General features: G+C 36.8%; 1 protein-coding gene across 4 annotated transcripts in view; it reads left to right on the forward strand.

Moving 5' to 3' along the window:
* PDE4B (phosphodiesterase 4B) overlaps window positions 1-24,942 on the forward strand; it is a 543,304-nt gene that overhangs the window by 159,586 nt on the left and 358,776 nt on the right. The window contains exon 1 of one of the 4 annotated variants that reach the window (XM_040470526.1): window positions 23,165-23,625. The exons of the other annotated variants lie outside the window; for them this stretch is intronic. Within the exon in view, the coding sequence (XP_040326460.1) occupies window positions 23,390-23,625 (236 nt within the window). The 5' untranslated portion in view covers window positions 23,165-23,389. Of the gene's footprint in view, window positions 1-23,164; window positions 23,626-24,942 lie in introns of those variants that run through there. 4 annotated transcript variants of the gene reach the window in all.

A 24,942-nucleotide genomic window follows, 5' to 3' on the forward strand; every position in this document is an offset into this window, starting at 1 on the left:
TTCCGATCTAAATTTTGAAGATGTTGATAAAATTTCAGTAATGTTATACATTACTGAAATTTTATCAACATCTTCAAAATTTAGATTTATGACATTTGCAGTGATATATTTCTACACTTTTGCCCATAAGTATCAATCACTTTATTACTGTGATTTTCAAAAACATTAAAAAAGAAATAAGTTTAGGTTATAGTAGAGATTTTTTTTCTTTAATTCTCCTTTTCTCCTTTGTTTTCATTAGATCCTTTTATAGTTTGCTTTGAATTGCTATTTCAGTATTATTGTTTGATAGTACTCTTCTAGTGCATACTAATTTTTCATCTTAATGCACGTCTGAGCCAGAACAGATAGGACTTTGTCAGAAACCATTTTAGACTCACAAGGCTTCGAAATATTAATCTTGAAGGTTCATTTCATTATTTAACTTTCTTAGGTAAAGTAAACAGTGTATGAATGCCTTTTACTTTACATCTTCAAACTAAAGCATCCTTTTTTTTTTAAGAGACACAGAACATCAGTAGGGGAGAGGGGGACAGGGTGAGAAAGAGAATCTTAAACATGGTCAGCATGGAGCCTGATGCATGCAGGCTTGATCCCATGACCCTGGGATCATGACCTGAGCTGAAATCAAGAGTCAGATGCTCAACTGACTGAGACACCAAGGTGCCCCTAAGGCATTATTTTTATATGCATTAACAATTTTGTTTATTTATTTATTTACTTATTCAACAAATCTTTATTGTACTCTTCACTGTAGCAGGCATTCAAACTGATTTAACTGTATGGATATCACTAAAAATTTGTGAGGAGTAACAAATAACTTTTATGTAAGTTAGTTGTGCTCTAAGGGTCATAAAGGTTCTGTTCTTTTATATGAAGCTGGCAATACAAATTTAACAATGGGACATGCACTTTGGAATATATGTTCAGTGGTAGGGGCTGGACTCTGCTCTTTCCTGTGAGGCTTTGCAGAAGAGCAATATATGCATTTAGAGGATTATTGACTGGAGATACTGGTATGATATGTTGCTGTTAAATATTCTGGGATCCATACTTTATTCATTTAACCAGCCCGAAGTTACTATCTGTCGAATGTGGGCCTTACGCCTTGGTAGAGATTTCGAGTATAAAGATCGTTGAGACACTGACCATATTCTCATGGAATTCAAAGCCAACTAAGAAAAATAGATATGTTAATATATAATTAACAAGTACATAACATAATAAATGATATGGTAAAGTTACCTATTGAGGACAATGGAAGTACCCAGAGGTTGTGGGAAATCAACCCGGAGGTGTCAGTGAAATCTTACAAGAGTAGGGTAATCAAGTGATTACTGGGGTCCTGAGTGGAATTTTCTTGGGGGAGAGGAGGGAGAAGAACATTACAAGCATAACAAGCAGCAGGAGTGATTAAATGCATGGAAGTGTGAAAACGTGCAGCTGGAGGACTGAGTACATGGCTATGAGGAGTGTTTGAGGAGCGTTGGCAGGAAATGAGGCTGAAAGAAAGCCCTGGGCCAGGCAGAACAGGGTCTTGGCTTGGGTTTGCCACAGAAGAATATATTACTTTTTTAGGATAAGAAAAGGGAAGCATTAGCTAAAGGGATTGGAATTTATCTCTCATGTGCCCGGGATCTTGAGACTGATAAAGCAAGAGTATGTCATGGCCAGGTCGATATGTTCAGGAAGATAAGGTATTGTAGTGGGAGATGGAGGGGAAGAAACTAGAAATAGTGAGACCTATAGGCACACAGAACCTAAATCTTGGCTTCATCTGCTTAATTCTCCAGTGACGAGATTCTTGGCAATTGAGATAGGTGACTAATTCTTGTACTTTAATTTATAATATTATGACTATGTGCATAGGAAATGGCAGCTGGTCCTTTAATAATTTGAGTGCTTTTTCTACATAAAACATCTCCATTAAATTTTCTTTCAAGTACCAATGCATTTGTTAGAAAGTAGCGGACATGTTAATAGCAGCCATTGCCTTCCTCAGCTATGAAAATCTATGTGGTGCTGGGTACTTATTTAGGCATTTCTATTAATAGATAGTAGTAGGTATCCCGGGGAGATTTCTAAGGGAGTCATGTCATGCAGAGCCTTATGTGACTGACTTACATGGAAGAACCCATCAGCAAATAAAAGAGAGAGTTGATGGCACACGTGTAGCCATTGGCAGAGTTGGGAGAATGATATGTAGTTGAAGTGAAATGAAAGTGTTGGGAATGACATTTATTCCAATTATTTTAAAAATGGAATATGGTAGGCCCTGACAGTGTTTAGAGAGGATGTGGTTAGCAGCTGTTTTTGGCAAACCAATAGAAAAACGAGGGAGAATGATTAGTGCCAGAATTGACTAACTCTAAATAATCATCTCTAGAAATGCCTGAGCAGGTGTTTTGCTAAATTCTTGTAGCTATAACAACACATAATTTGAGAGATTTTGGAAATGAGCATCACAATCAATAATGAAACAAAGTGGATTACAATCCCTTCTTCCTCTGGACTTTTAAATGCCTTGTCTCATATCTTGTGAATATAAAAGCCATTATCTGTGTTACTAAGAAATATCCACCACCGTTGCTTCTCCTGTTAAAAAATCATGCTATTCTTTCTAGCCAGGCTAGGGAGACACTCTGGTACACAAAACAAAACAAAACAAAACAAAACAAACAATAAAACTTTAAAAAATGTTATTAGTACACATTTGTTGGATTTTCTGTTGCCTTTAACCTGATTTGTTTGATTTTTAAGTTTCCAAGCACTTATGCACTTACACGTTCACATACAGGTCTGTTTTGACACATACATTATAAGTCAGATTCCAGTTGTCTTACAAATCATTTTGCTGTTTAGATGGTCAGTCTTCCCAAAGGCCAGAGATGATTCCTTCAAATGGCCTGCTGGGTACGTTTGTATTGTTCTCCACAGTACCATATCTCGCTAAGTTACACACAGAGTTTTTTTGTCATTGTGATTATGCGGTTATTACAGATCTTGAGTTCTCACGAAATCCACGTATCTCTGCTTTTTGGGCCTTAGGGTTATTTTTTTCTACAATGTTTTGTAGATCTAGAATGTACTTAAGAAGAGCTGTGGCAAGCCTAAATATTTCCCTGAAGAAGGGATGAATGGTCATTTTTGAGATCAGTCTGTCTGGGATCAAAACTGGCTCTGGCCAAAGAATGATGATATTCTTCCACTGGTATTCTGTGGAATTGGATGAGACAGAATCACCTGAAGGTCTTTTATTTACCAAAAGTAGTAGAGGTAAAGGGAAAGGCATAAGGGATCACATCCTATCTGATAAGCTCTGATTTACTATCTGTTATTTACACAGCCATTTCTGGACAGTATTTTCACTTCCCCCCCCTTATTTATATGAATCATAACTTATTAGTCCTCTTACCTTTTAAGTAACGAGAGGAGAAAATAACACACTCTCTTCTTTTTAACTTCTTTAGGATCAAACATTTATTGAATGCCTACGTTGTGTCATGCATCAAGTTGAATGTGACAGATTGTTGCCCTAGAGAATTTCTACTCTAGCGAATATTTTGTCTTGTACGTTATTTTGATTGCATTTAGGTAAAGTTCTAGGAGCAAAGTGTCCCTTTGGCTGAAAAATCTATCCCTCTTATTTTTCCAGGAAAACCCAGGGCTAGCTAACGTTGAATATTAGCTAATGACAATATTGGAAAAAATGTCATCTCCAGAACCAAGCCCCTTTTGTCATTAACTGGAAAGCCGCACAGAATTATTCCTTAATATAGTCCATTTCCACAGAAGTAAGCTGAAAGTGTATGGGTGACAGGGAAATGCTTCAATTCGTAGGTAATTATGAATGAATCTATGTTTACTAAAGTAGGTCTTCAAATGCAGTGACTATTTTTATATTTATATATGTATATTTATGTATCAAATAATAAATACATACTCTATTTTATAGAATAATTGGATTTTAGTGAAGATATTGTAGTTGGAGAAAAAATTTTGGTGTGAGACAGCACTGGGTCTGAATAAAGCCTTGAAGAATTACTGGTTTTCCAGTTTTGAGTCTTATTTCTTAGAACATGAGTTTCTGTTAGCGTACAACAGGAGATAAAAATATATATTGTAAAATTACTGTAATATCTGCAAAGCTACTAGAATACAGTAGACACTTAGAAATTAGTAGCTATTTTCTTTTTATTGTTGGCTTATTTTGTAATGAATATTGAAGTTCTATTATGAACATAAGATTGCAGGAAGATATTGTGGGAGGGACACAAAGAAACAAAATAAGATCTCTGTCTGAAGTAGCTTGTCACAGTTTAGATGTCATTTAGATGGGGAGGCAGATGCATTCACACATCAGACAAATCTGAAACAATCCATAGAACACACAGAACAATGCAAAACCTGGATGGGGCAGAAATGTAGTGCTGGAATAATCTTTATGTCACAAAGATGGAAAGTCTATATCATCATTGCCCTCCATCCCAATCTCTACTTAGAGATAAATGCAAGAGAATACTTTTATGTTATTCAAAGACTTAAGTTTTAAAGAATAATTTTAGGTTTACAATAAAATTGAAAGGGAAGTAGAGAGATTTCCCATATGCCCCTGCCCTCACACATGCATAGCCTTCCCCATCATTAATATTACTTACCAGAGAAGTACATTTTTACCAAGGACGAACTTGCATTGATGTATACTAATTGCCCTCCCAAAAGTCTGTAGTCTTGGTACATTCTGTGGGTTTGGACAAATGTAATGTGCCATATATCCATAATTATACTATTAGAGTATTTTCACTGCCCTAAATATCTTTGATCTTCTGCCTGTCCATCTCTCCCCACACTGATCTGTTTATTTTCTCCATAGTTTTGCCTTTTCTAAAGTTGGAATCGTATTGTATGTGGCTTTTTCAGACTGGCTTCTTTCATTCAGCAATATGCATTTAATGTTCCAATAGAATACTTTTAATAAGCTCAAAGATGTTCTTGAGAACCATTATCAGTGAGTAGTGTGTCCAACTACAAAAAATAAGACTGTGCTTGGGGCACCTGGGTGGCTCAGTCGGTTAAGCATCTGACTCTTGATTTTGGCTCAGGTCATGATCCTGGTGTCTTGGGGTTGAGCCCTGTATTGGGCTCTGTGCTAAGCCTGTAGCCTGCTTGAGATTCTCTCTTTTTCTCTCTCTCTGCACCTCTCTCCCGCTGTGCTGTCTCTAAAAATAAATAAAACGAAAAAAAATTAAAAAAAACAAGACTGTGCTTGTAATTATCATTAATTGCTTCAATTCTATATTAAGTTCTCACTATTCTTTCCAGTGGGCCCCTAATCTCTAAAATTCTATCTTTGGGGTGCCTGGGTGGCGCAGTCAGTTAAGCGTCCGACTTCAGCCAGGTCACGATCTCGCGGTCCGTGAGTTCGAGCCCCGCGTCGGGCTCTGGGCTGATGGCTCAGAGCCTGGAGCCTGTTTCCCATTCTGTGTCTCCCTCTCTCTCTGCCCCTCGCCTGTTCATGCTCTGTCTCTCTCTGTCCCAAAAATAAATAAACGTTGAAAAAAAAAATAAAATTCTATCTTTAAGCTGGCTCCTTCTACAGGAAGTACTGTATTCAGTCATTAGCATAATTAGAGGAGCTCACAGTTGATCACTCTACACTGGTTGAGTGCTGCCATTCCCTTTTCCCCGACCCATGGCAGATATTACCAATTGATTGTGGCCTTCTTTCTCACTGAATGCAGCCTCATAAACCTCCTTATCTCATCTTGGTGTTTCAAGCAGTTACAACCAAATCGATTTGACTTGACACCTGAGATAATGACACCTGTTTGTTATTCTGACCTAAGCACTTCTGGATTTGAGAATGCCACACTCACTATCTTAGCTGAAGGCAGATTTACCTAACTCAGTAAATGTATATTTAGGAAATTTGACCTACTAACTATATAATTCTGCCCCTTTTTACTTTTGGTTTCATTATATGCTAGAATTCCATGAGATCAACTCTAAAAACATGGTGGAATGCAATGGTTTACAAACTTCAGTGTGCATCACAAGCAGTTGAAAACTTATGAAGGCACATTGCTGGGTCCCACCCTAAGGATTTCTGATTCAGTAGGTAGCAGTCTTTAAAAACAGGTCCAGAATACACTTTGGGAAATAACCCAAAGTGATGCTGGTGGTGCCAATTATGGAATGACACACTTGGAGAAGAGTAGTATAATGAAAAGAACAAAGAATAATTGACAGAAAAGCCTCAGGGGCATCATTGTTAGTGCTCTGACTTTGAGTAAATTTCTTTTTTTTTTTTTTTTAAAAAAAAAGGTTTTTTAAATGTTTATTTATTTTTGACACAGAGAGATGGATAGACAGCATGAGCTGGAAAGGGGCAGAGAGAGGGAGGCACAGAATCCGGAGCAGGCTTCAAGCTCTGAGCTGTCAGCACAGAGCCTGACGTGGGGCTCAAACTCATGAACTGCGAGATCATGACCTGAGCCAAAGTTGGGCGCTTAACCGACTGAGCCACCCAGGTGCCCCTGAGTAAATTTCTTAAGCTATCCAAGACTCAAATTTTTCTCTATGAAATTTTCTGTATATGAAAACCTACATCATGGAATTATTTTAAGCATTACATGAGATAATATCTCAAGCATTTAGTACAAATAATCCCTCAACAAATGTTTATTCCCTTTATGTGTGTTTTTGTACTTTGTAATGGAAAAAAACCCCAACCAACCAATTAGATCTAGCCTTATTCTGGTTACTAGAGGGAAATAGAGACAGTGATATATTGTTCTTGGTCTTTCTTCCAAGAAATGTTACATATACTAATCAACAGAAACTAAGTTCATGTTATTCTTACTATGTTTGCACTTTGCTTTGAAAATCTTGCCATAGGCCTTCAGGAGGAAGTTTTACTTTATTTAAATTTGGGAAAGTGGACAAAAGGTTACCTAGCAGGGAACTGTGCACAAAAGCTGAGGAGCCACACTGAGGTTGGAATTTCCCTCCTTACAGGGAATACTTAAAGATGAATATGATAATGTCTATAACACTTTTTAAATCCTACCAGGGAGTATACTATCCAAATGTATGTACCTACCAGATTGCATTGCACATGCAATGCTGTTTAAATTTTAAATTGTACTTTGCTAATTTACATGAATTACCTTGCAAAATACTAGGTATGAACATTTGCATCTTATAGGCGAGGAGCTGGGAAACAGAAGGCTTAAATGAATTGCCCTATGATGATGAAGAAGCTGGCTTATGTTAGATCTCAAGACACAGACTCCTGATAAATAATTCATTCTCTTAGGTCATTCTCCTACTTGATTGCTCTTCAATTTACCAGCAGTTTAATTTGTTTCCACATAAGTATTTTCATATACAGATTTTTTTATGGATTGCTGTATTTTTGTGCTTAGTAATCTTAATGAATAAACACCAAGAGTACTGTTTAGGAAATGTAATGTTATCTATGGCAAAATAGTTCTTAATTATAATGCAGCATTTCTGGACAATATAAATGATAGCTTAGAATTGAAAGGAGAATTACTATGCTTACCAAAAATCTCCTTGGAAAAAAGCTCAGTGTTTTGAATACTGAGTTATTTAGAATTTTATACAGATTTAAGGGTCTCTCACCTTGGCATCTCATTCCTTTATAAACTTCTGGATTTTTTTAAAGTTTGTTTATTTTGAGACACAGAGAGAGGCAGAGAGAAGCAAAGAGAAGGAGAGAGTGAATCCCAGTCTCACAAACGATGTGATAGTGACCTGAGCCAAGATCTAGAGTTGGACGCTTAACTGACTGAGCCACCCATGTGCCCAACATCTGGATTTTTAATAGGTATCCATCAAAGTCCCATTAACCATTATGCCTTTAGTAAATATTTTGGTCGTCTAACTCAGTTGTATTTGAAACATTTTGCTACTTTTTATCATCATCATCATCATCATCTTCTTCCTCCAATGTTTATTGAGCTGTGACAAACTTGAATATCAAGTTCAAAGAACATTTCTATTACTTTACCAAAACAAAACTCCTTATTGGAACCATGCTCCAGAAAAGAAGTGATTCACATCCTGGGTCTTTCTACCTAGCGGACATGTAAAGCTACTTGGACAGTTACCATCCCCCAAATTGCTTGCTTCTCATTTTGAAGTGAAAAGAAAGCCCTCTCGGCATATAGTATTCAATACAGATTGCCTTCCTGCCTTTGGCCGAGCTCCTGTGTCTCCTGTGAATGGTGCCTCTGTACACAGTGTTACCATTGTGCTGTCTGAAAGAACGAATCCTGCTGGGCGGTGGTGCAGTAACTCCACTGGGAAGGTCGCAAGTTCACTTCTGCTTTGCCTTCTGTCTAGCAAGAAGTGTTTGGGCTAAGCAATAGATAATTGAGATATTTCTCTGAATATGGAAGGTTAGACTTTCATTGGTGCCCCAGCAGTGGTAGGACTCAAAGGCCGTTAATAGTGGAGAATTCAAGACAAGTCTCATCCTTGCTTTTGGTCGGTCATTCTGCACATGTCTTTCAGCATCTCTTTTCAGGGCTGTAAGACTGAATTGGCTTAAGGACCTGGATGAGGTGACTGACAAGGTGACAGATAGAAATTGATGAGAGCACCGATAAATGCTCTTACTGTTTAATTAAGTGGCCTTTATTTATTAAGCAGACATGTATTAAACACCTACGACATACAAGACACTGTTTTAGGTGTTGGTGTCATGTGGTAAATAAAACTGAAGGTCTCTGTCCTCATGGGACTTTAGTTCTAGTGGTAGGGACAGACAGACAACCAACAACGTCAGAGAGCAATGGAAGATGTCAGAACAAAGCAGCCAGGGAGAGGGAGGATAGGGGTACTGTGTTACGGAGGCTGAGTAGGAAAAGCCTCTCTGAGGAGAAGATGTATGAGCGTATGTCTGAGGAGATATGGAGGGAACCATAGAAAGATCTAGAGCAGAGGCTTTTCAGGCAGAGGTAGAAGCAAATAGCTCCTGAGGTGAGTGTGCTTAGCCATGTAATGGGCCATTTATTTGAAACAGGAATGGTTTGTTCATAAGGATTGTAGGCACCTATATAAAATACATTTGAAAATATTATATTAAGAAAAGGAGCCATCACCATTTTAAAGATGTATATATAATGAAGGCAGGAAATAATATTTTCTGTCATAAATCTTGACAGATTTATGGTTCCAGTGGAGCCATCACAGGATTAAAACAATGTACTTCATACATAATGTACTGTAACTGGTTTTTTAACAACTGAAAATGTACAGAAAATGCTATTTTGACCGTCTATCTTTAGTCTTCAGCTGTTGCCGTCACGATTCAGAAATTTGGATCTCTGCCTTAAGAGGCACATTGCCTTAGCTGTAAAAAAAAAATCCAATGGAATCTACAGCCATAACCATAGGCTGTGATTTTAGAGTATAAGTCACCTGCTACAAAGGGGGAAGGGTGTTCCTTTTCTTTTTATTTGAATCTCATTTATGTTCTCAATATGCTTCACTTTGAATTTATATTTTTCTGAAGATGAAATTTTCTTTGGCTTCTATGTACGGCAAGCAGTGTCCATGAATTTTAGTGGCTACTGTAACCCAAACTGTCCGGAAATCCAGAAAACTGAACCAAGAAGTGCTGTTAGCACAGATTGGAAAATGGAATGAAAGAGTCCCTACATTTTACTTTGGGGGCTGGTGTGAAGTGGCATCTTAGAGTATCTGTTAAAAGTGGACCTGCATTCCAAAGAAGAGAAAAATTTGAAGAGATTAAACAAAAGTGGTATCATTAAGAATTTGATCTCTCACTTCTAAAATTTCTAAATTGCCAAAATAAAATTAAAATGTTGGTTGTAGCTAATGTAGCACAAATGAAATAGCTTAAAATCCAAACCCAGAACTTGAAACTCAGTATGGATTTCATAGTAAAACATTGTTCATAGTCATGAAATCCAAGAGAATGAAGCTGTTAACCCTGGAGTCCCAAAAGGTTAAGTTTCAGGATTGTCTACTAGAAGCTGAAACAGGTTATAAATAGAATCATAAGAGAATATTTCTGTCTTTAATACTTATCAGAAACAAAAGGAGGTAAATAAGAAAAATTCTAGTTTTTAACAGCATGTGAAAGTCAAATAAATTCTAATTTTGAGTGGCAAATGAATGAACAAGCCAAGGCCCATCCAGCCAATATTTTTCCTTTCAAAATTGACTTAAAACTAATAAGAGCACATTCAGACAAAACTATTTTAAAAATAGCTCATTAGTGAAGTTAGCCTAGGAGAAACTAGTAATTTTTATTGCATATTCAAATGATTTTCTATTGTCTTGAAATACGACGTTTTTAGAGAAGCAGTTCTAGTTTCAGGATACAACATAATTAAAGTTAATAGGTTTTTATACAGTGGATTTTTTTATATTTAGGGAATATCCATGTGTTTCCTTCTTATTTTCCTTTTGCATTGCAGTATAACAGATAAGAGCAGGAGTTCTGAAGTCAGTGACTTTGGGTTCAACTCCTTACTAACTGGATGATGTTGGGTAATTCATCTCACCTTTTTGTAATTCAGTTTGTGTATCTGTAAAGGGTAGAATATACTTCAGACGGCTATTATGAGTTTTATAAGTAATGATAATATGTACAAAGATGTTTAGTACATAGTAAATTCTCAATAAATATCAGTTATTTTATCTTACCTCCCAAGTTGCTCTTTCTTTCTCCTTCTGCCTTTCACTCCCTCAAGAGATGCCTGTAAAACATCCTTCCTTAACAACCCTCAGAAGGAACCAAGTTTGCCAACACCTTGGTTTTGTACTTCTAGCCTCCAAAACTGTGAGGCAGTGAATTTATGTTTAACCATCCAGTCTGTGGTCCTTCCTTACAGCAGCCATATCAGATTAATACAGGTTTTGGTACCAGGAAATGGAGTGCTATTGTAACAAACACTTAAAAATGTGGAAGTGGCTTTGGAATTTAGTTGTGGGTGAGGACTGGAAGAGTTGTAGGTAGGGATTAGATTGCTTTGAGGATACTTGGTAAAAATGTGAATGTTAACGGGGCCTCTGTTGAGGTCTCAGGTGGAAATGAAGAACACATTAGTGGACCCTGGAGGAAAGGTGATCCTTGTTATAAAGTGACAAAGAACTTGGCTGAATTATGTTCTAGTTTTTTGTGGGTAGAAAGTAGAAATTGTAAATGACACACTTGGACTTAGATTTCTAAACAAAGTGTTGAAGGCGCGGCTTGGTTTCTCCTTTCTGCTTATAGTAAAATACAAGAGGAGAAAGATAAATTAAAGGAGGAATTGTTAAGTAAAAAGGAACCAGGACTTGAAGACTTGGACAATTCTCAGCCTATTCATATTGAAACAACCAACCAAACAAACAAACAAACAAAAAAAAAACAAAACAAGAAAGGAAAAAAAAATGTGTTCTAGAGAGAACATCAAGGGCTTGCTGGACAACCAACCATGTTACTCATGGATCCAATGAATCACTTAGCAAAAGTCAGGAATAGAGATGTGGTTATCTGGGAAAGAACTGTGGTGGACTCTCTTGTCTGATGGCTTAGACCCCTGTGAATTGCATGGGAGACCGCCCCCCCCCCAGCTTTTTGAAAAAATCTGTAATAACAGAAACACTGCCAGTTGGAATTGAAGGGAGACAAAGGTGGAGTGAATAAGATGAAGGAAGGCTATCAGACTTCTGAGATTCCACAGGTAGGAAATGGGCTGATAGATCTATCCAGTTGCAAACATGTGTAATCCTTCAAGAAAAGTGAAGAACAACCTTAAAGGCAATTCAGAGGCCAGTGGCTACTACTGGCACTATAAGCCCAGAAGGCATAAGCCCAGGAAAGTGGGACCATTTCCATGTTGGTGTCAGAAGGGGGCCTCTTCTTTAGTTTCGGAAGGTGAACCACTTCCTCAGTCCTGGAGGGCAGGGCCCCCATTGCTCAGGGCTGAGGGCCCAGAGGACCAGGCACTGAGCCAAAGAAGATCATTTTCAAGTTTCAAATGCTAATGGAATTTGTCCTAGTAGGTTTCAGACTTACTTGAGACCCATGACCCTTTCTTCCATTCAATTTATCCCTTTTGGAATGGAAATGTCTATCTTGTATCTGTTCTACCTCTGTTGTTTTCTGGTTTCATAGTTTCACAGATGGAGAGGAACTTTGTCCCATGATGAATCTTGCCCTCAGTTTCATCCATAACTGACTTGGATGATTTAAATGAGGTTTGGACTCAGAGTTGATGTTTGAATGATAAGAAATTTTGGGTACAATTAAAATGTATTTTGCATGTGAGAAGGACATAAATTTTGAGCAGTCAGAAGGTAGAATGTTATGGTTGAATTGGGGCCCTCCTATATTAATATGTTGAAGTCCTAACCTCCATAACTTTAGAATGTGACCTTATTTGGAGATAGGATCTTTACAGAAGTAATCAAGTTAAAATGAGGTCATTAAAATGGACCCTAATCCAATAGGATTGGTGTTCTTATAAAAGGGGAAGAAAAGTGGACACAGTCATGCATAGAGGGAAGATGATGTGATGAGATATAGGGAGAAGATGGCCATCTATGAGCCAAGGAGAATGGCCTAGAACAGATCCTTCTTTCACAACCCTCAGAAGGAGTCAGCTCTGCTGACAGCTTGCTTGGGACTTCTGATTGCCCGTACTGTGATATAATAAGTATCTGTTGTTTAATCCCCCTGATCTGTGGTATTTGTTATGGCAGTTACAGCAAACCAGTACACTCTCTCCCATTACTACTATGTATGTCAGTGGTTCAGCCTAATTATTACAAAAACTATCTAATCTGTGTTTGATAAAGGGTACTTGAAAGAGCTGTAGTTATTTAAGATATAAAAGTATTAGAGGATAGATCTTTGAAAGTCTGTCATGTGACTTACTCATTGTAATCCCAGGTCCCAGAACTAGAACCAATTGGAGGACATTATTGGGAGTCAGACTTTGGTGAACCAAAGGAAGAAAAACCACTTACCATTTACTTTAAAAACTGGACAAGGGTGCCTGGGTAGCTCAGTTGGTTAAGTGGCCAACTTTGGCTCAGGTCATGATCTCATGGTTCATGAGTTCAAGCCCTGCATCGGGCTCTGTGCTGACAGCTCAGAACCTGGAATCTGCTTCAGATTCTATGTCTCCCTCTCTCTCTGCCCCTCCCCTACTCATACTCTCTCTCTCAAAAATAAAAAGCATTAAAAAATCAATTTTAAAAAAATGACAGAAATCCCGTATGTCCCAGTTAGAATTCAGAGAAATGAAGCAAGAGGTTCTGTTTGTTGTTTGTTTGTTTGCATTGGTTGGTATGTATCACTGGATGGGCATCTACATTCCTTTGGTATTTAAAAAAATCATAAGTTGAGCTATGAGCGAGGAATAGGGACTAACAGGATATACTATGGAAAAAAAAACTATGGGAACTCTGGACAAAGAATGTCTCCATATTTATCTTGTATGACAGCCTGGATGAGGATAATCTATGAAATGGAGAGGAACCCAAATACTGAGGAAAATAGAAGAAAACCTGGTTTTGACCTCCTTTCAAAGGAGAGCAAGTGAATAAGGAGGCAGATAAGTTTAGAATTATGATTAGAATTGACCTGTGATAATTGTACCATTAGACTATAAGTAGCATATAATTACCATGAGGATGGATGGGAATCTCGCTTACTCATTGCAGTTTTCCTTAGACTAGCACAGTGCCTGACTCATAGTTGACACTGAACTAATACCAGTAATTAAGTGCATACTGTTGATTCATATTCTTGGGTTTTTACACATTCACTTATCATGCACAAAGCATTTTGCATATTGTGTGCAAGAGTTTGGGATAAAGTAGTTAACACATAAACGATTTGAATATTTATGAATTTTTTAGTTTTGACTTCACACAAAATTTAGTGTCAAATAAATACATTTTAATTTAAAAAACACCCATAGAGTAGTTCATTCAATTATAATGTCTTACTTTTCAGAAAGCGTTATATAAAATATCCTGATTTTTTGAAATAAAAATATTAACCACTCAATAAAGAAAATATATTATGATTTTTACTCTCTAAGAGCATAGAGTTTTTTGTAAGGTGTGTACATATAAGAAAGCAGTTATAAGACTGATGCTGAAACTTTTTCAGATAATACATCATCATGCCAGTGAAGACTTGTTATGTATGTACAGAATAAAGATTTGCTAAATGCAAAATAAACAAAAGTTAATTGAAAGTGATTGAAAAATTTATCAAGTCACAGATAAAATAAACATTACATAAAGCTTTTAGAATTATGATTTTATGTTGAATAACAAATATCAAAACTTCAAGCAATAATACAGGCTTACCAAAGATAATAGGAAATCAAATTTTTGACACATAGTACCTACTCAATAAGTAGATCTTAAAAATTTTTTTTAAGTTTATTTATTTATTTTGAGAGAAGGAGAGAATAAACAGGAGAGGGGCAGAGAGAGGGACAAAGAGGATCTCGGTGACAGCACAGAGCCCAGTATGAGGCTCAAACTCACAAGCCGTGAGATCATGACCTGAACCAAAGTCAGACGCCTAACCAATTGAGCCACCCAGGCGCCCCAGTAAGTATATCTTTGAGGCATGTGTGAATTAGTATAGAAAGAAATAAGGAAGAAGGAGTGAAAAGATGAGATTTTTTTCAGAAGTATTCATGATGCCACAGTGGAAAAAGGAAACTTGTTTGGGAAAATGGTCAGGGTAAGAGAGATTGGAAGTCACCTAGAATCCATTTCTAGAAGGGCTTCTTTTTAACTTGCCACAAAATGCATCAAATCTTCTGCTGTTCCTCAGTGATAGCACGCCTGCCCTCAGTAGTGGCATTGAGGACTAATTACAACAAGAGTGAGTTTTAGGAAGTCACTCTGATGGCCCATATGTAAGTCCCACAGATGTAAAGGAATGGCTAAGGCAAGAATGGAAACATTAAAGGCTTCAAGAAGAGTGTTGATAATGTAAAAGTGTTATAAACTGTAAAACCAATTTGAGACTTTCAGATTTTGTAACTGATACTATTCTGTTAAAGGTTCTGTTTCCAGGTAAGATGGGAGTCATCATGCTCCATTCTGTTTCTACCTCTAAATATAACTTTAAGTCCTGGACAGAATGCATAGATCAGCTGTTTGAGAACTCTGAAAAGTAAACATTAGTGGGAAGATTGGGGAAGAAGTCTCAATTGTTAGAAAAGAAACAATCTAAATTGAAAATGGATGAGAATCCTGAACAGACAACTGTACTTAAGAAGCTACTGATGGCAGATAAGCACATGGAAACATGATCAACATTAGCCAATAGGGAACTGTAAACCAAGCAGTATGAGATACATACTACACATTTATTAGGAGGGCTGAAATACGCAAAAGACAAAGTGATGACAAGTCTGTGGAGCAACAGGGAACTCTCACATAGTGCTGATAGAAATGCACAATGATTTCGACCATTCTGGAAAGCAGTTTGACCTTTTGTTATAAAGATGAACATACACTTAGCATATGGCCCAGCAATGCCAATCCTTGGTACTTACCTTAGAGGAATGACCTATATATATTTACAGAAAAACCTGTGCATGGTGTTTATTACATTTCTATTCATAATTGTCTTGAACTAGAAGTGGCCCAAATGTTCCTTCAGCGGTGAATGGATAAAAAAGAAACTGTTGTACATCCATACAACAGAAAACTATATGGCAGTAAAATGGAATGAACTGTTAATAAATGTAGCATTGTCTAAATGTCAAAGACATTGCACTGAGTGAAAGAAGCTAGTCTCAAGATGTGAAGTACTTTGTGATCCCATATCTATAAGATTACTGAAAACACAAAATTACAGTGATGGAGGATAGATTAGGGATCACCAGGAATCAGGAGTGGAAAGAAGATGTGACTATAAAGGCACAGCACAAGAGAGTTTTTGGGTTGATAGAACTGTTCTCTATCCTGATTATGATAGAGTTACATGAATCCAGACATGCATTACATTTCATAGAACACCATCTCCAAAAAGGTCAATCTTATTGTATGATAAATTTAAAAAGAAAACAAGAGAGACAAAAAGTAACCAAGGGAGCTTTATAAAAATATACATTCTATTTAAAAGTCTTTGCTACAGAGTTTGGCATGCATGCATAAAAAATGTCTCCACTCTTGGATTTTACATATGCTAATATTGCAGTGCTTCAATGCTATGAAATATTTATAGGAAATTAAATTTGAGTTACCTCTTAATAATAGAACTTCACATGCAGTCTTGATAGATAAAATTCCATTTTCTTCATTATAAATCAAAATCATTATCATTATTAATGTTACTGAATTTTAAAAAATTTCTAATATGAACAGATTTTGAATTAACAGAATATGCTGTGAATAAACAAACTTGAAATTAAATGAGCCAATCATGATGATCTAATTCACTATTTTGAAAGAATTTTCCATGTTCATATGTACTCAGTACCCTTTTTAGACTCATCCTGTTATATCACCAATTTAGGAAAATATTGTTTCTGTTAAATCCTTGCAAATATATATGTAAGCATGAAATGGATCCCTGAATATTAGTCTCTTTTTAAGAGCAATGGAGTGAATTTGACTTAGTTTTCATGTCTGCTATACACTTTCTATGATCTCTGTGGTATCATAGTTAATTGGTCTTACACAGATAATTATTTACATTTAAAATTTTTAGCTGTAGATTAATACCATACCGTTTTAAAGCATATTTTACAGAAGACTGCTGACAGAGTAGAAATAATAAAAATATACAAGATCATTTAGAGAAAGAGGTTTTCCCAAACATGCCTTTGTTTTAAACATATATGTCCCTAATATCCTATTCATTTGAAGTCACCCTTTTAGGTAATTTGCTGACAGGTTAGTATTATCTTTGGGAACTGGAATACCTTCATTTAATGCAGATTTTAAAACACCTACCATGGGAATAGTTTCTCTCTTGCATTTAGGTATCTGACTCATCTTTGCTAATATATCTTGATGTTAACAATGACCTACGAAACAAAGCGAGGAGCTTCCTTAGTATTTTTGCCTATGCAGTCTGCCTTCACTGGATGTGCTTTGTGAAAGAAGCACCTAATTACTCTGCCCAACCCAGAAAGCACCATGAGGAGAGGGCCTACAAGTCTGTCCTGCCTGTATACCACCTAATGAAAAGGCAGTGTAACACATGGCTGTTCTGCTTTTGCACTGCAGTAAGAATGTGAACGCTAATAATAGTAATAATGATAATTGTGATAATTTTTTTAAAGAATGAAGAAATGCTACTTAAAATGGGAAACACAGCCAAACTGCTATGATTTAAGCAGCTCATTCTGGAAACCTTCGTAAGCTCAGGAAGTTAGGATATTGCCCGGACTAGCTGTCAAAACAGTAAGAATAATCTGAGCATGACAGGAGGGCATGATTTGGGGCACCATATTCATTTTCTATTCATAGTTTCGATCAACAAATATTAATCAGAGCAATGTCAGACTGTGGACATAAAGAAATGAGCAAAATGGTTTATGTCCTTGGAGTGCTCATAGGTTACTCCAGGAGACAGACAATAATATGTACTACGATATCCTCTGAGACATTCTGAAGATGAATCCAGTGCTGGTGGCAGGCAGATGGGATGAAATGGTGGACTCTGCCTGTGGAAGCTGAGAAGGATTTCAGTGAAGAGTTTTCATGTGAATTTACCCTTAATGGATGAGACAGTATTCTTGGCAAAGAAAGTAGAGACATTGAACATGTTTAGGCTGGGAAAATGACATAAAATAATACACAAAATTGTGGAAGGGTTATGGCTTAATACCACTATAGCTCTTGCTCTCCTTTGAGAGAGGTCATTTATCCCAGTTTTGCCTGCTACCCCCCTCCCTTGTCTTATTCTGCACCGAGGAGATCATTCATCTATTCATCAAACAGATATTTATTTAAATATCTACTACATAGCCAGTACTGTTCCAGGGTTACACTGGTGAACAAAACAAAGCTCTTGCTTTCATGAAACATAAATTCTAGGGGGAGCAAATAATGACGAACACGTAAATAAGAAATATATACTATATTATATGCTGACAGATACATGAAGGAAAGTGATGCAGAATGGGAGAGATTGCAGTTTTAAACAGGATGATGAAGGAAGACTTACTTCATCAAGAAAGTGTTATTTGGGCAAACCCTAGAAGGAGATAAGGGAACAAATCATGCAGATATCCTGGGGAAGAGGAAACTTCCACAACAGGTTCAGTGAACGGAAATGAGGCCAGTGAAGCTGGAGCAGAGAGAGCCAGAGGGAATGCATAAGAACATGAAATCAGAGAGGTACTGAGATGAGCATGGGGACACTTAGGGTCTTCTAGGCCATTGTGTGGACCTTCACTTTTACTGAGTGTAATGAGGAGTCATTGGAGGGCTTTTCTTTCTTGAATGGGACCATCTATATGAACCATGTGATACCATGCTCAAGTAATGAGGGTATAAGCTTCCCTCTCTAGGATTTAGGTGACATTGGAGGTGGTACAGGTTAAAGCTGATCTTTTGGGAGCAATATTTTAGTAATGTTGAGGAATTAAATAGTGTCATATGGGTAAAAGTGAAGCATTCATATCATCTTATAAAGATAACATGCTAGGGGCGCCTGGGTGGCACAGTCGGTTAAGCGTCCGACTTCAGCCAGGTCATGATCTCGCGGTCCGTGAGTTCGAGCCCCGCGTCAGACTCTGGGCTGATGGCTCAGAGCCTGGAGCCTGTTTCCGATTCTGTGTCTTCCTCTCTCTCTGCACCTACCCCGTTCATGCTCTGTCTCTCTCTGTCCCAAAAATAAATAGAACGTTGAAAAAAAAATTTAAAAAGATAACATGCTAGATGATTTCAGACTCAAGGACATTTAGTACTTTAGTGACAAGACGAGACTACTGTGGGAGCTTGCATTCCCTCTTCTGTCTCATTAGGTTCCTCTGTTATAAAAAGTGTGGTGTAGGGTCAACTCCTTAAAAAGTATGCAGTTTTGTGTCTTGATGATCTCATCTGAAAATGAGCAAAATAATGTGCATTCAGTCTAGAAATGTTTACTGGGTATCAATTCTGTACCAGACTCTTCCATATTCTAGAAATGAACAAGGCTCAGCTCAGCCCTTAAGTACCTCAGAGGTTAATACCATCAGGAAGTCCAACAGAGATCTCAATATTACTTGTTTGATAAGTTTATAATGAGGAAACATTGAAATAATTTATTGAAATGCTTACAACAATGTCTGATACCACAGGTATGCAATAAATGTGAGCTACTTCCCTATCATCCCTTAATTCTTAAAGAATGGTCAGTTAACTGTTCCTCTTTTAGATGGCCAGACAACTATTTCCATTCAACTGAATGGCATATTTTCCTCAGTCATGTTGGAATAAGTCTAGTTCTATTTCTTCAAATAGAGAAATTTCTGAAATGGAGAAATTGGGACAAATTGCCATCTGTGGTGAGTAGGGCATTCTGTTGAAAGAGGCTCTTGGTGTTTCTTGGTGTTCTGTATTCACGTCTTACCTTGTCTGGCTGAAAGAAGAGCTTGTCCATATTTAATTGAGTAGAGCCTCATGGCTGTGCTCAGATTGTATGTTGTTTTAGAAAAAGAGCACTGGGTAATAATCTAGAGATATAATCAACAGCAATTTAACTCTGTTAATATCGATGGTCTTAAATCTATTCCTCTTCATAAAGAAACTTCCAGATACATTCTGTCTTCTCAAATATCCAGCTTTGTATTCATGGTAAATGTTTAGCCATATTTGTTTTGTTTTGTTTTCAACATTGTTATACATAATGTTACTGCATAGAATCTGGTTTTATGCCTTTAAAATACTTTAGTTTTATAATAGTTAGTTAAAAATTGGTCACTCAGGTCAGAGAAAATTTATTCCAAGTAAACTTTTAAAGTCTGAAAGGTGTTGGATACGAAAAGAAGGTAATTATTTTCATTTAAAATAATTTGATTACAAAGTATAACTTTTAAAATACATTTTAACAATGTTATAATACTTGTACTACAAGTTTATAATTTTGTTTGGTTGTAATTAATTTGCTTTCCATTTTAATTTGATAAAAACTCAAAGTATTGTTTATTTGTCCATAATATTTGTAAATAATACATATAATACATTATTATTTTTGACCATATAACTCAATTCAGATCCTTTAATGATATTTTATTATGATAGATTCTTGATTCATATCACTTTAACAGTATGTGGACACTAGGAATTTCATTATTTCAAATTGAGACATAGCTCTAATTGGAATTCTCAAGTAATTCCCAAGGGCAACTATCTGTATGCTAATAAATTGACTCAGAATTACTCATCTCTCTTTTTGGGGTGCCAAGGGTTAGCTAATCATGGCATGTAGATAGGAAGGTTTTGACTTTGTCTCCTTCCTCCTCCTCTTAGAAGGGCACATAACTGTTTGCTTTATTCTTGTTTTTTTTTCTCCAGTTCTTCTGTCTCTCTCAGAACAGTATATTCTTTGCTAAAATATAGCAGGGTGTTATCTGCTTTTACTGTGCTTTTGTGTACTTTTTCTTAGATAACACCTCCCGCTTCCTACTTTGTAGATTCATCTTTGACTTCAATATTTAACACAGTGTTGAGATTTTCTTTGGCATTTTGACTCTAGAAACAAACTTTCATGAATTTACCTGTAGATATACATTTCCTTTCCTCTAGGGTAACTAATTCAGACTTTAAAATAGTCTCGTTATCTTTTAAGTTTTGTATCTCAATTAACTGTCTTTAGTATTACTAAATGTTATCTAGATAAGGTAGAGTTAACAGACTTTATCTTTGAGAATTTTATTTCTTAGGATGATTCTCAAAATTTCTTTAACTGGGACATTGGCTTGTCATAGTAGGCAAAATGAAGAGTAATGTGAAATGTCACATAATGTCACATAAATTGCCGATAAGAATTGGAAAATAATTACAGTTGCATCATTATGTTGCTTTAGGTAAGCATATGTCAACATTTCCTTATCTGAACCCCAGTTTACCTACAGCTAAATCTAAGTTAAGAAATTTACCATAATTTAGGAGAAAAAAATTCCCTGAAATGCTTACTATATTTTGGCAACCTAAAAAGTGATTATGAGAAAGACCTTGGTAACTTCAAAGTGCTTTTTTTTTTTTTTTTTGCAAATGAAACACTCTGAATATTGGCAGGATCACATATTCTCATGTTTCAGTTTTAAATCATATTATTGTTGGAGGAAAGTCCTAGCTTTGTTTTCATAATGTGGTAAATAATAGGTACCAGTGACCATATTTCCTCACATGATATTAAGACATACTCAAATATATAAAGAAGATGTATGAGGACCTGGCTGGACAAAATGACTCTTTTGACTTCTTAGTTTCATACAGTTAAAGAGTGTCAACTGGGAATCAGAATGCTTGGGTTTTATTTTTAGCTCTAATGTCAACTATCAATGTGACTTGGGACAAGTTACTGAAGTTTTCTGGGACTGTTTCTCTGTCTTTGAAATGAGAAGCTGAATAAGGTGATCACTGAGATTTTTTCCAACTCTGAAATTCCCTAACTTTGCTTTTGTTCGTGATGTATTTTTAGGGTGTTACTGCAATATCAATATCTTTCCAAGATAGTACCTGTAAACTAGGAGTTTAAGTCCTTTCTATTAGGTTTGACCCACTTCCCCCAAAGGCTGGCATGGGGTTTATTTTTCCCTAGGTCATCATCTGCTCTTTTTCAGTCCTTTAGGTATTCAGTCAGAGTATATGACGTATGTGAGTGATTTTTTAAAGGTGGAAGTCCTCACACCTTAGAGGAAAACTATTCTCCTTTATTCACTGAAGTCTTCCTGTGAATCATTCCTTAACTGTCACTCTCACTGACTAGCCTTAGTTTTGCTTTGTCAAATTTTTATGAGCTCAGGCTGGCCCTGGTGGCAGTCATGGCTGGTACAGACTTTTCATAACATCTGTACACTTCAAGCACCACCATATTCTTTTCCCTTCCATGTGCCTTTTAAAGTATCAAACCTGCTTTCCAGTGTATTTCTAAATGAAATTTCAGGTTACAATGATCTGCTTTGGTACTTGAGACACTTGTTTGGATTCCCCTGTCCATATATCTCATTTGTATGCCCTTGTGAACAAAGCACACACACACACACACACACACACACACACACACACACACTGTCTTACATAGCCACCTGCGCGTGCGTACACACACACACACACACACACACACACACACACACACACACGCACACATATGCAATGCTTGACTTTGGACTCTGCACTTTTCCCAGCAGCTTTCATTCTTCCCTGTTGTTACCTCCCTTTCTGTTCTGTGAAGTTTTGGCTTTCAGAAGTGACTTTGCATCTAACTAACAGAGTGGCTGCTGTGGCTAGCCCTTGAACAAAGAGCTTAAACAGAAGAATGAGGGTAATGTTTATTGGAATAAAGATTAGCCTTTAAATTCCTCAGGGTAATGAACCAAATCCAATGTGTTCCTGTGAGCTGACATTTTTTATATAGATGCTGTTTTGGATCTTCTGGAGAAGGGAAGGGGGAAAAAAACTTCAGCAAATCAGCTTTTTCATTCAGAAATGGAATTTGGGGGGCTGTTTTAGCAAGGCTTTTGACAGTCCCTGATTTAATGTTTTCACTGTGATGAGAACAGTAGCTGTACAAATCTGATGAAAATCTAAGTGATGGAGGGTGTTGTTGAGGGGGAAACAGAGTGCGACTATTTAAATAATCCTAGGCCAATAAGCATCTGGTAGGTGGAGTTAGTGTTGTGTGCATTATAGGGCAAGATAATTCTGAATGAAGACTTGAAACATCACATGTGCTGGACAGGCTCTAGTTCTGCTTTTTGTGCAAACAAAACAAGTGACAAGGTTTTGCCGACTATCCATTAGTGAGTGCAGCTCCTTTGATAAGATTAAAAAATACATGTAAAGGATTTATCAGAAGCCCTTATGAATATTTCATGAGTTGATATATTCAGCTGAATGAATTCAGTGAGTGTCAGTGTGTCGCTGGCAGACAAGCCTCATCCACAAGGAGGCTACTGACATAGGAAGCACTTTGGCGCATTTTCAGAGGCGAAGCCAGGCTGATAAAGCTCCTTGTGACAGCCTGAGTTACCATTCTTCGAATATGCTGCTCTTGCTCTAAGCAGCTCAAACACTGGAGCCGCAGCTTCCGAAATTAAACTGGAAAACAGTTTGCAGACTCATCAGCCTCCTAACCTGCAGCTGTGTCTCTGCTATGTTTGAGGTTTTTGTTTTGGGTGGTGAAAGCCAGCACTCCATATAAGACATGACAGCAAGAGAGTCTTCAAAAGAACTTACTGCTTCCGAATCTGAGGTTTGCATAAAGACTTTCAAGGAGCAAATGCACTTAGAACTGGAGCTTCCAAGATTACCGGGAAACAGACCTACATCTCCTAAAATTTCTCCACGCAGTTCACCAAGGAACTCACCATGCTTTTTCCGAAAGTTGCTGGTGAATAAAAGCATCCGGCAACGTCGGCGTTTTACTGTGGCTCATACATGGTAAGACGGGACTTGGAGGTGTCTGTGGTGCTTTTCAGTAGCGGCAGTGATTCAGAAATGTAGAAAACGAACATTTGAATTTTGTTCATAATGCATACCACAAGTGTGAAACGAATGGAGAGCGGGTCTGCTGAAGAATACATAGTGCACTGTATATTAAATTATCATTGTGCTGCCAAGCTGTTTCCAGATAAAATAAGCCTTTAACTGTAGGGAGTCTTTAAAGTTACTGCTCACCAAAGTATACCTAGCCGATTCTAGGTAAATTAAATACTGAAGGAGTTTTTAACATTCAGTGTTTTGTTTAATCTCTGTTGAGGTGATAGCTGACTTCTTTCGGTGTGTTTGGTGGCTGTTGTTGATATGTTTTAATTGCGTATTTTTGGTATGAGACAAATGGTTGAATTTTAGTTCTGATTTATTTCTTACGGCAATGTGTAATATAAAGTCAAACTTAATTATTGCATTGCCATGTATGTTGTGTAGAAACTAGTGCGATTTTGATTTACTGGCTTAAAGAAAAGGAGAACTAAATTCCGACTTCTGAAATTACATGGTTAATTAGTCTTATTTAGATTCAAATTGCTATTATCTTGAAGAGCCTCTTGTAAAAAAAAGTAGTAACTTCAGAATTATAGGCAATAATAAATAAATCCCCAGTTTACTTAGGAATGCCAAGTAAGTACATTCAAGAACTTTCTGTAAAAATTGCACTGAGTCTGCCACCTTTAATGTATGTGTTACATACAATGGGGTAGCTTCCTTAAACCAGTATGATAATGAAATGTTAAAAAAGCACAATAGAAATTAAATAAACTTTAAGCATCAAAACTGGGGCATTTCTGATTTCTCTAGAGGACGTATTTTCTTTCAGATTAAGAGACCCTTCAAAATTGGATATCTGGATAGTTTTTATTTAATAGGGACCATAGCAATAAAGGGAGCTGGTACCTCTTAAAGGCAATTCTAACACAGTGATTGTGTGACTGCATATTAGGTTGCCAACCAACATTATAAACTGAGGATATCTGGATATCTGGGTTTGCACATTAGTATTTACTTAAATTCTGGTTTCCACTCATCTGAAATGTTTGTCTCATCTACTGCACAGTGCATTGGCAAATTCAACTTACCCCTAGAAATATGTAGCTTGCCTTTGATAGGTACCACATGGTTAGCCAAAAGATACTTTACCTAGTTAAAATGGTATGGTTGTTTTTGTTTTCTGAGAATGGACTGTTGTTCATATAATTGTTCTATTGAAGAATTTTCCTGGTCATCTTTTTGATGAATTAAATCTTAATTATAGTCTCATAC

This window comes from Herpailurus yagouaroundi, unplaced genomic scaffold (assembly GCF_014898765.1).
Source record: "Herpailurus yagouaroundi ecotype Mexico unplaced genomic scaffold, PumYag 77, whole genome shotgun sequence".
Classification (NCBI taxonomy): Eukaryota; Metazoa; Chordata; class Mammalia; order Carnivora; family Felidae; genus Herpailurus; species Herpailurus yagouaroundi.